Source organism: Pelobates fuscus, chromosome 6 (genome assembly GCF_036172605.1).
Source record: "Pelobates fuscus isolate aPelFus1 chromosome 6, aPelFus1.pri, whole genome shotgun sequence".
Lineage (NCBI taxonomy): Eukaryota > Metazoa > Chordata > Amphibia > Anura > Pelobatidae > Pelobates > Pelobates fuscus.
Window position 1 is genome coordinate 148,900,092 of NC_086322.1, and position 12,256 is coordinate 148,912,347.

A 12,256-nucleotide genomic window follows, 5' to 3' on the forward strand; every position below is an offset into this window, starting at 1 on the left:
AATTAAAAATGACTTAGTAGCTGGAAAGTTTTAGGATGGGACGATGCTGCAACGTCAAATTGAAGGTGAGGGGAAAAATGATCACATGTTGACATTAACTATTCAAGAAACTTCTTGAGGCACCCCTTTTTGATTATGTGCAATTATGATTTTGCCATATTACCATTCTTTTAAAGTGGCTCTGTCCCACCCCACCCCGAATGATCACAATGATTTCAACATGATTTCTGTGACGTTGATACCAATCCTCCCAGTACAATCTATAAGTTATATTTTAACCCCTTAAAGGGACACTGTAGGCACCCAGACCACTTCAGCCCATTGAAGTGGTCTGGGTGCCAACTCCCATCACCCTTAACCATGCAAGTGTAATTATTGCAGTTTTTATAAAGTCCTCCTCTAGTGGCTGTCTACCAGACAGCCACTAGAGGGACTTTCAGGCTTCTTCCGACTTTTGGTCGCCTAAACAATGCGGGACGTCCTCATGTTAGCTACTTTAACTCAAATGCTGGCCCGATTTTGGGGTTATACTTTTATTTGTGTTTTATCATACACATACATTCCATTTTCACAGGAAATTTCATAATCCTGATATTAGTGAAATAAAACTTCAATATTTTAATTTCACATTGTCTCACAAATAAAACAGTGCCCCCTTTTTCCTGTCTTTCCATGTTTGTTTGGTAAGTCACAGGACCAAACAAATTAGATGCCCTTTTCAACTTGGAAATTTGACAATGTGATATTACCTATGATATGTCCTGCAGTTTAGGAAAGCAAATGAACCCCATGATGGCATATCATTTTTAAAAGTAGGCACCCAGGCAGTAGGCACCCAGGCAGTGTGCGCGGCCCCAGCCAGCGCGGTAGAACCGCCGGGGCCACTCATTCAGGGGCCCATCGGGTAGCCCATGCTGTTGGGTCCATCCGATGCTATGTATTTCCAGGGGGCCCAGCGCTGCAGTGCTTTAATAGTGCGACCGGTCCCTCTTTGCTGAGGTCAGAGGCTGGGAGGAAGTGACTACTCCGGTCACTCCTCTCAGCATCCACCGGAAGCCTACGGGAGGAGGAAGAAGAGAACGGAGTCAGAGTGGGAACTCTGACTGCCATCAGGCTGATCCACTGGATCCACTGGACTGCAGAAAAATTCACCCTCCTGCACCTAAAAGGTAGGAAACAGGAGGGTGACTTAAACATTTTGTATGTGTGTGTGTTTGTGTGTTTGTGTATGTGTGTCTGTATGAATGTTTGACTGTGTGTGTATATGTCTGTGTGTCTGTATGTGTGTGCATGTCTGTGTGTCTGTATGTAAGTGTGTCTGTATCTAAATGGATGTGTGTGTGTAAATGCCTGTCTATGTGTCTGTATGTATGTGTCTCTGTGTGTGTGTGTGTTTGTATGTATGTATGTATGTATGTAAGTGGGTTTATATGTACATATGTGTGTGTCTGCATGTGTGGGGGGCAGGGGGGCGATAGACGTATGGGGGGAGGGTGGCAGCGGGGTAGACGTACAGTGGGGCCCCAGGGCAATTTTCGCACAGGGGCCGCGTGGTTTCTAGTTAGGCCTCTGCACCCAGGGTATTCCAAAAGGGATATTTTGAGTTGTGTCTATCCACTTTATATATAAAAGGGACAGGCTGAGATCACGGGATCCAGAAATCAGAGTAGTTGGTAAAACAAGCCAATAAGTCAATACAGATAGCTGAAAAAGAGAAGTGTAGTAAGGGCAATAATATGTAGAGTCCCTCCTACCTACTCTTTTCTAGAAGACTACACTTTTTCTGCACCTCATCATGGCGCAAAGCAGATGTTGTACCTTTGTGGGTTTTGCCAGCAGTCTGCTTCTGGGCAAAATCTTATCGGTTCTTCCACACCGTGCTACAGGCTGAGGTATCAAGATGAAATACATTTTTAAATAAATCTACGCTCTTATAAAAGTATCATGCCATAGATGAAAGATTTTTATTCATTATTGGAGGGAGAAGACCCCATAGATTTTTGCCATTTGTCTCCAAAGAGTCAGAGCAGCCTGGTGGATCTAGTTGACAGTCTTTTCCTGCAGAAATGCGAAATTCTCAGGTATACCCAGTGTTGCATTCACACAATAGCAAGCCTGCTCTGATGGAATGTACTACTGGAAAAGCAGTCTTTGCTTGAACTACATAAGGGACTTGTCTGTGCAGATATATGGTTGGTCATTTTCTGAAAATGTAATCAATTAGGGGCCGATTTTGTGTAAACTGTCATACTGGGGTTCATTTCAAGGGGGGGCACTGGTTGTAATCACTGAAATACAGCGCTGTGGAATTTTGCTGGCACTATATAAATAATAAAATAATAATAAATAGAGGAAACCGAGAAACTATTCATACCTATCCCTCTTCATGATCCCTGTATTACATCTCCAGCCCCTAGTCAAACTCCCCAAATAAAAGTACATGCACTTTTAGTCCCCAGTGCTCCTCTATGAGAAACATTGGATTGGACTCTTTTGAAGCAGCAGCATAACAACGCTAGAGGCCAGTTGAGTGGTTCTCAGAGACTCAATCTTGGTGCTGTAAAAAAAAGTTAAGTAATACAAATGAGTTTGTTTTCCCGAACACTGTAGGGTTTCTTTAAACATGTTGTGCAGTTACAATCCATTTACTACTTTCTAAGGGCCTTGTAACACACTTGGAAGGTTCTGTGTGCAATCGTATGATTACTGTTAAACAGGGGGAAATGTAGTCCTATACTTTATCATTTCAATCTTTGTTAAAAAATAAAATGATCTTTATCAAGACCTAGTGAATCCTGACAAGTGTCCTCCTGTAAATTCACATTCCCTCTCCTATTTCTTTTAGAAGAAACATTGTGTGTGTGTCTGTTTCAAGCAAGAAGCTATTTTTCTTGCATACCTTCCTAGGGAAATGTGTTATAATTTGTACATTTTTTGAGAATAGTTTATGTTATATGAGGAAGCAAATCTTCCGACCAGGCATGTTGAAACCGGTGGGAGAAACCTCTGGCCCAAATCCTCCCCACCTGTTGAATGTGAACTTAAAGCATGGCTCTTTTCAGGATTCCACACTTTAACTCATTCCTTGTCTCAGCTGTCATGCAGTTTACCTAACACACAATTCTCCAGTCCAAGTACATTCAGTTACTTTAACAGGTAAATAGTAAATGATTGCTGTTTAAGTTACACCGTTGATTTATAAAATCTATATAGAAAGAATTCTCAATTAGTACAATCCTGCTAGTTTTGGTTCAGTATTATTTTTGACGGTTAATATTTTGAGCTATAATTTAATAGTAATTCTAGGTTTGCAAGCTGCTCTATAGTAATGCCAATCTTCAGGGTCTTTATATTCTTTTTATTATTATACTTTTTACTTTATTTATAAAGCGCCAACACATTCTGCAGTGTTTTCCTAGGACACAATTAGTACATGTAAAAAGACAATTGTATATACAGTGCATCAAAGAGACAATGCAAAATTTGACAAACATATACAGTTAGCATTAGCTTGTTAGGTTTTAGGGGGCGGGCTGGAGTATATTTGTTGATTAAGTGAGGACAGGTAGTGGGGAGCGGCATTAGTAAGTGTTTTGTAGGTCAGGGTGAGAATTTTGTCAACTTCGGTCGTGAATGGATTTACAGAGGCGTGCAGCAGATATGGAGCAGGTAGACTTGCCTGGCAGAAGCATTTACGATGGACTGGAGGGGGGATAGAAGAAGGCCAGTTAGTAGATCATTGCAGTATTCGAGATGAGAAATAACAGAGTGGATGAGATGCTTTGTGGTGACAATGCTCAGAAACTGACACATTTTGGAAATATTACATAGGTGTTTTCCTTACTTTCCCCCAATCCTGTTCCATGGTTCCAGCATGGCACTATAACATCACTGGACTTGATGCATGCCGATTAGGTATAGCCATGGATTTAGGCAAGATAGCCTTTGATAGTTAGAAAGTACTGGATCTAGCCACGAATCTTCTAATATATATTAATATGTAAGAGGTGTTCCTACAATTAGCATAGTAGAATGAATTAGAGTAATAAAAGCTTTGGGATCCAAAGCATTTATTCTGAGCAAGAGTAAACACAAAGCATAGTTGTTATCTTTGTGGAAGTTGGACATAAATATAATAAAGGGTTCTGATAATTAGATGTTGTGGTGAACATTAATCTATGAATTGTACAGCGCTACGGAATCTGATGGCGCTATATAAATAATAAAATAATAATAATGTAGAATTTAAATTAGTTAAGAGACATAAAACATCTCCTATTCAGGAAATGTTAAGTTTATATCCAGTCTGGTGTTGAATCCTTCTAGTGATGAAGAGTCACCCATGCTATTATGGTCTGAATTTTAAAAGTTAGTACAACTGCCTTTTTACCGATTTATCAATTTAAACACAATTTTCAACTCCAAGATAGGAATGTAAAATGATCACACTTTTTCACAGTGTATCAGATTATATATATAGATATACCTCATATACTGTGAATTTACCATCTATTACTAGTTCCCCAAAATATGCTTCATTCACCAAAACACTGTTATTGTTTTGACATATGACAAAGGGATTTTGCATTCATTTCCTAATTTACTGGCATGATGGTGTATGAAAGACAGACAGAGTGCTTTATAAAACAAGTTGCAACTTGGAAAGGTTCAAAGAAGTTTAAAACTGCACACCAAGCGAGTGTTATACATGCATATAGTCAGTATTTAGGTTGTCGGCATACATGGAAAACATTTCTTACCCCTTACATGTTTAAATATAAACTCTTCCCTTTTCACATCCTTTAGATTGTAAGCTTGTTTGAGCAGAGACCACAATATTATAATTATTATTTATAAAGAGCTACATAGTCTGTTCCACCGCACTGTACGTAAGAGATGGACCAACAAGTATTTGAAACAAGACAAGTTGGACGCACAAGAAACAGAAGGCGCTCAAATGAGTTTGCGTTCTAAGGATATTGTATTCCATATGTCAATTTTGCTACTACTTGTTTATTTCTCCATTTGGTGCACAACACTACAGAATATGTTGGAACTTGATAAATAAATAAAAAAAAAATAATGAAAGCTATTTGGATGAATGAGCATTTATATCCATTCTTCATTAGCTTACAATCTAAGGGGAATCGACATACTTACATCACTAAAATGAATATGCAATATAGTGCTGGGAGGAAGTGAGGGCTGGTTCATTCCTCCCCTCCCATTACTCCTCTCCTGCAACTGTCAAAAATAACCTAAGTTCTCAGTGAATACTTTTCTAGCAACCTCTTTTATTACCCCTACTTATACCTTTTGTGACTAGTGGCACAAAAGGTATAAGTAGGGGTAATAAAATAGATTGCTAGAATGTAAGCTCCCTCTAGCATGTAAGCTCATTAAGCAGTGCCCTTAACCCCTCTGTTCCTGAGCGGCCATTTGTCTGGTTACAATTATGTGTCTGTAAGTCCACCCATTGTACAGCGCTACGGAATTTGCTGGTGCTATATATATAATAAAATGAGATCGAGACGAAATCTCGGAGCACATTTAAAAAAGGTGCAGCATATAAACTTTACATATATGAATTCAGAGGTTGGCTGACCTGTGATTAAGTACCATGATCATGCACATGCCTTGTGAATGGTTTATTCCTGTAAGCACGTCTTCAGTGGCTGCTGATGTAAAAATCAGGTTCTTGAGACACAGGATGAGCTAACAAGCATTGAAGCATGAGATAAATAGAGGCAAGTCTAAAATATCCACACATACATACAGTCTGATATCAGGGTGATCACGTGTTTAATCATTGTGATCATGGTTATATTCTAATAGACCTAGTAACGGAACACAGAAAACTAATACAATTATATGATATAATTAATTATATAAAAGCTAAATTGTTTAAAAAAATGATTACAAGTGCGATCAATTCCAACAGATCCAGTGTCCTTAGTTGCATGACTGCATCTGAAAATGTTTTTAGTGCACATTGTTTCTCTAATGAAAATCAAATACATTCAATGTCATCATTTAAAGTGGCATTTTTGGCAAGTAATGGTTTGTGCAGGAACACACATATATCTTTACTTATTAATTAAATATTCCTGAAACTGCTGCCAAGTCATGGATTTCTACGGATCTCTTTTTGGGAAGAGATAAGCAGGAGACTTTCACAAGGGCTTGAGGGAGTGTACTTAGACATAAAGCAGTGTATGAAAGGGACGAGAATGGAAAAGGCCAATCTTTCAACAGTATAGAATTTCCCTTGCATCCACAACAGGAATTCAGTGTTAGATTTTTAGCTTGATTGGTCCTGTAAAAACCAGCCGCATGGCACTAAGTGTAATATTGTTGCATGACAAAGCCCCCTAAAGCCGTGCATGTTTTTGTGAAAGCTTCCTAAACATGCTGCTAAATCCCTCTAAAATGCGACTTAACTGCATTGGCTTCCATCAGCACAGCATAAGCAGGGCAACAGCAAATGAACAAATAGAAAATATGCTGAATGGGCAAACAAATAGGTTTCAGCTGGTCTTTTTGGTTCACAGATACGGGCACACTGTGAATACCAATCACTGTATTCTCTGCTCTACTGAAAATCACAATATCTCTTTTTATCCTGCAAGCTCTTTTCACCAATGTGTCTTTCTGTCTTCTGGGCTTCCGCTGCCTCAAGTCCAAAGGTCTAGAAAAAGCTATTCAAGCCTGACTAAAATCTTTAACCTATTTTTATTTTTTCCCTCAAATGAAATATACGTGCCTCTTTGTTACATTGTGGTAACAAAGGAACATGGGATTTCTAAATGAATATTATTTTAAACATAGCAGTAAAAACTGCTTCCTGGGTCAACCTTAAACGGTTTTACCTTATGTGCATAAACGAAAATGTATTGTTTATTAAGTTGGAAGTAAATAGGGAAAAGCTGATCAAATATATATTACTACATAGGAATTGAAATGTGTCAAGTATATATCATTATAGTCTATTTATAGGGACACTACACTGCCCAAATAATAACCAAACACGGTTTAGTTGATATACAACCACTGAAAACATGCCAGTGTTCAATTTTGCACGTTTTCATTGTGGGGTATCTAAAACAGCTTGCAAAAACTGCCTCTTGTCTGAAGTCTTGCAAACCTTCTCCTTCTAACCCTGCCCAGACTTTTTGTGTCTGTCCAATCACAGACTTCCCAAATGCAGCTCAATGTGAAGTCTTTGCAAGGCAGGTTCTTTGGGCACTTACCGACCTCTTGAGTTTAGCTCCACTGAGCTAAACAAACCATGAAGTAGGAGGAACAGTTATCTGTTTGACAACGGGAGATGGGGTAACAAGGTTAATTTATAAAAGTGCCAATTTCTAATAAAAAAATCTGCCGTTTTTGTGACATAAGTGAATACTTTCTTCACACAGAAGCAAGCTAAAGTGTTTTAGGGGTCTGTAGTGTCCCCTCTACTAACTTCAGTTAATTGCTTGGAACATTTAAACTTTCTCTTTTGCAGGTTCCTGAGTACTATAGTCAGAGGTGTAGCACACATACACACATAAAGAGACATACATACAGACACACAAACACTAACACACACATGCAAAATGTTTAAGTCACCCTCCTGTTTCCTACCTTTTAGATGCAGGAGGGTGACTTCACTGGGGTTCAGTGATGGCTCAGCAGGATGGGACTCTGACTCCCTCTTCTCTTCCTCCCATGCGGCTCCCGGTGGTTGCTGGGAAGAAGTGACAGGGGCAGTCAATTCCTCCCTGCGCTCTGACCTCATCACAGGGGGCCTGGTCATGCTTTTAAAGCGCCACAGCGCTCACTGGGCCCCCTGGATATTCATTGCGATTGGATGGCCCTAACAGCATGGTGCCCTTAACGTGCGGCTCCGGCGGATCTACCGTGTGGCCGGGGCCGCAACACATGGCGGCGGGGAACCCAGTCAAAGGGGTCCTCAGGGCGTCCGGGCCCGGTCGCAGCTGCGAACCCTGCAACCGCAGTAGCTCGGCCACTGGCTATAGTCTACTCCTTTCCTACCCTCCTTAGCATGCTATGCCTTTCCTACCAAAATGATTTGGGAGCCAATTCCTGAGAGGGCAAGGATATTTCTCTTCTCTTGCTCAATTGCATTCCTTGGTAATGTAATGATTAAACATTTATTTCACATATAAGTTATTTCTGCATCAGTCTTAGAAGATCAGTTCCAGAGTAGTTATCCAGTGGTTATTTTGCTCATAAATAGCAAAATATTTTTAAGTTACATATCAAAATAATTATTGTGAATAAAAGACTTGTAACAGGGTCAATTATGTTGCATATAATATTATGATTATTTATTTTATGGAAATACCATTATCAATGCCATCTTCATAGTATTTTTTTATTTTCTGTGTGTGTTCTCAGCTGTATATTTTAAATACAGGACTGATTAAGGGCATTTACATATTTAACATGTGTTACCGTATCTTATAAAGACATATAAACGCAGTCTGAATCACTGTCCTTTTTGGTGGTTTAATAGATCATGTTGTGATATAGTTAATTTACCTCAGTGGGTTTGCTACATCTATAAACATAGTTATGGGAACTTGGTAGCTGAGATATTGCCTATGAATACACGTTTCCTTTTGTGTCTCTGCAGATCGATGCCCTCTGCCGAGAAGCTGCTCTCCTAGCTCTCCAGGAAGACATACATGCACAGTGCATCATGGGAAGACATTTTGACCAGGCTTTCGCTATTGTCAAACCAAGGATTCCAGAATCTCTGATTCAGTTTTACCAAAATTACCAACAAAAAAGTGGACTACACAATTTATAATGTTTTGCGATTTTGCTTTTTGCATTAAAATCTATCTAAATCTATCTAAAACCAAAAACACTTATGAATAACTTGAAATAAAATAAATGAATAAAACTTGCTTTTATTTTTTATCTACATGGTTAGTATTGTGTTTCTTATCGGTGAGGATACAGTGTACATTCCTAAGTGCCTTTGAGTGTGTTACATTATTTTGCTCAGTTCCAGCTACAGCTATGCTAGCTACACAGACAGCTATTCCACTCACTGCATGTACAAAGCAACCTACACGACACAAGCTGTAAACATTTCTAAGGAGGGGCCTCTGAAATTGGGCAGGAGGAGTTTGAGTGCAACAAGTTTGGCCGCAAATAAGTGATCTGCTAGTGAAATGGGAATTGTGATGAGAATGTGAAGATTGTGAGGCCAGAATATGGATTTTTTTTTCTAAATAACCATTTCACCTATCACTTTTTTGGTTATCTCTTTCTGAAATCTATGTACCCTCAATAGGACTTATCATTACAGTGTCAGTGCAGGATTTTGATCAGATTACATAAAAACCTTCTTTTTATCTATTTTAAGACACTTGGAGGTGGACTTACATCCAGATGTTTTGGATCCATATCCTGCTGCATGACCCAGTTATTCATGAGTGTCAGATTTTGGACTGTATATAAAAATAAAAGTCTGAGAAGCAGAAGAACAAAGATGGAGACATCTAAAAGTAGTGCTAATAAAAAAATAAAAAAAAACAAGTGGAACACAGTGTAAAGCTTGGAGAAATCACCATGAAAACCAGTCGAATATGCAGGAAGATTCAATCGGTCTCCATGTTTGCTTCACTTTTAGAACTCTGACTCATTTTTCTATTTTCAAACCCTTTAGAAACCCTCCCATATCATACAAGTAACTTATGATGGGAAGTGAGTGATCTTAAAAACAATGGGTTGGTGTAAAATACTCAGGATTCAGGGAACTTTACATTTTAGACCACAAATGCCAACCGGGAAAAACTAGGGCCTCGATTTAATATTTTTGGGTAAGGTTTTCAAATGATTCAAATCTGTTAGAAAAACGTTCCAAATAATTGATCAACACGAGTCACCCCTAAAGTCCAAGGGATATATCATTTAAAAAAAAAAACTTATCCAAAAATTTTAAATTGAGGCCTAAGTAGAATGTTTTTTCAAATACAGCTAATTTGGCTCACTGAAATTTTCTTGTTAAATTCCCAACAATTACCAATTTAATGAATAATTCTGATAGACATATGTACGGAAATGTTGTTGGGTAGTACTGTTGTAATTTACCAGAAGTAGCACATCACTGTTACTCTCTTCTAGTGCTCAAACCGTCTGGACATTTCTTTTTCCATTATCATTTTTTTCCTGTGCAACTGTTATGATTGTCATAGATTATAACTTTGAAATTATATGGTAGGGAAAGTGACCACACAGTGCAGTATTCATTTGCCAGACAGAGGCTGCCTTCTGTGCTTTTGTAAGCACACCTCGAGTGCTCACTTCCTCTCTACCTGCCTCATTACATTTTGTATGTGTACGGAAACTGCAGGTTAACTTCCGTCATTCACCCACTTTTAACCTTTAATATGAGACATTGAAAGAACCTTGTATGCTTTGTAAGAACCATGTGCATGTTCTGCTTTCATTGGAAGAGTAAGGGAAAAAACAGCTAATTCTGTTCATTTTTTTTCTTTCCCCATGTTTCATGGCTGTAACTGTGTGTTGCTAAAACAACAGGACTGCTCTGCAATAAAGTAACATTTTACACTTATTCCACCGTTTTCAAGCTATACTGTACTGCTTATTTACTAAACTAGGAGTTATACATTTTAATCCATAATTATTATTATTTTATTATTTATATAGCGCCATCAAATTCCGTAGCGCTGTACAATTGGTGGACTAACATACATGTAATTGTAACCAGACAACTGGACATACAGGAACAGAGAGGGGGAGGGCCCGGCTCAATGAGCTTACATTCTAGAGGGAATGGGGTATGGTGACACAGAGGGTAAAAGTAGGGGTATGAAGTAGGTTGTTAGAAAAGTATTCATTCAGGGCTTAGTAGGTAATTTTTTGACAGTTGCAGGAGAGGAGTCATGGAGCGTGGGAGATAAAAACCTGCTAACAGTTTAATTGATATGCTTTCTTGAAGAAGTGAGCTTTCAATGATTTTTTTGAATGAGTGGAGACTGGGTGGAATTCTTATGGAGAAAGGAAGGGAGTTCCACAGAAGAGGTGCAGCCCTGGAAAAGTCTTGGAGGCGAGCATTAACCCCTTAAGGACACATGACGTGTGTGACACGTCATTATTCCATTTTATTCCAGAAGTTTGGTCCTTAAGGGGTTAAAGGTGGGAGTACGGACAGAGGATATACGTAGGTCTTTGGCAGAGCGTAGGGGCCTCGACGGGACATACTTGTGTATTAGGGAGGATAGGTAGGTTGGAGCAGCATTATGTAGGGACTTGTAAGCAAGCACCAGAATTTTAAATTGAGCCCTTTATCTAACTGGAAGCCAATGCAGGGACTGAATTGAAAAAGGGGAAATAAGGAAACAATGTATATACAGTCCCAATGTGTACACACTAAAAATTCAATGACATGCATCTATGGGTGGATGCTCTTGGACAGATCTCACCACTACTGATGTTGTAGAAAGTCCTGAGGGTAGTTAGTCCCAGCTATCAATGGGGATCCCTGGACTGCGAGCTCGGGGCTTGGTCCGTCCCTTCGAAGGCCCCAGCTGTGACTTATTGAAACCAGAGACTCACTTTTACAGCCCTGCATCTGCAATCACCCAGATACACATTTGGACATCCATCTGAACATACGTGGTCAAACCATCATACCACGTTCCAGAGATTTAACTACACTCAGGACTTTCTACAACATTAGTTGTGGTGAGATCTGTCAAAGAGCATCCACCCATAGATGCATGTCTTTGAATTTTTTGTGTGTACTCACTGGGACTGTATATACATTTTTTCCTTATTTTCCCTTTTTTCCTTTTTGCGTTTATCAATACAGATAATTTTTTCATTTGGTGTATTTATTGCAGGCAGTGTTTTCACTTACATAGTGGCCTTCTAATTTTGCAATATAGCATTGTTTATTGAGTCAATAGAAATCAAATACAGCATATCAATTAGGGATATTTTATTCCATTCTGCTTGGTATATTACCCACGGTATTGCATTGTTGTGTCCATATAAGATATAGCTTTGTGTGACAATCTACTTTTTTGCCATATTTGTATATTTTCACAAAGTTTGAGAGATATCTGACTTATATCAATAGGCAGAGTAATACATATATATTTACTTTATATCAAAGAGTTGAGTGCGGTATCATAGGTATTTAATGTGGGCTACTTTGATACCTAGCACCATTACGGATAAGAGAGTGCCTGTACGTGTTGGAATTTCTAAA

The 12,256-nt window shown here is 38.9% G+C and overlaps 1 protein-coding gene across 1 annotated transcript in view; it reads left to right on the forward strand.

The window, feature by feature from the left end:
• AFG2A (AFG2 AAA ATPase homolog A) overlaps positions 1–8,833 on the forward strand; it is a 358,336-nt gene extending 349,503 nt beyond the window's left edge. The window contains exon 16 of the mRNA XM_063458412.1: positions 8,642–8,833. Within this exon, the coding sequence (XP_063314482.1) occupies positions 8,642–8,818 (177 nt within the window). The 3' untranslated portion in view covers positions 8,819–8,833. The remainder of the gene's footprint in view (positions 1–8,641) is intronic.
• Positions 8,834–12,256: the final 3,423 nt, after the last annotated feature.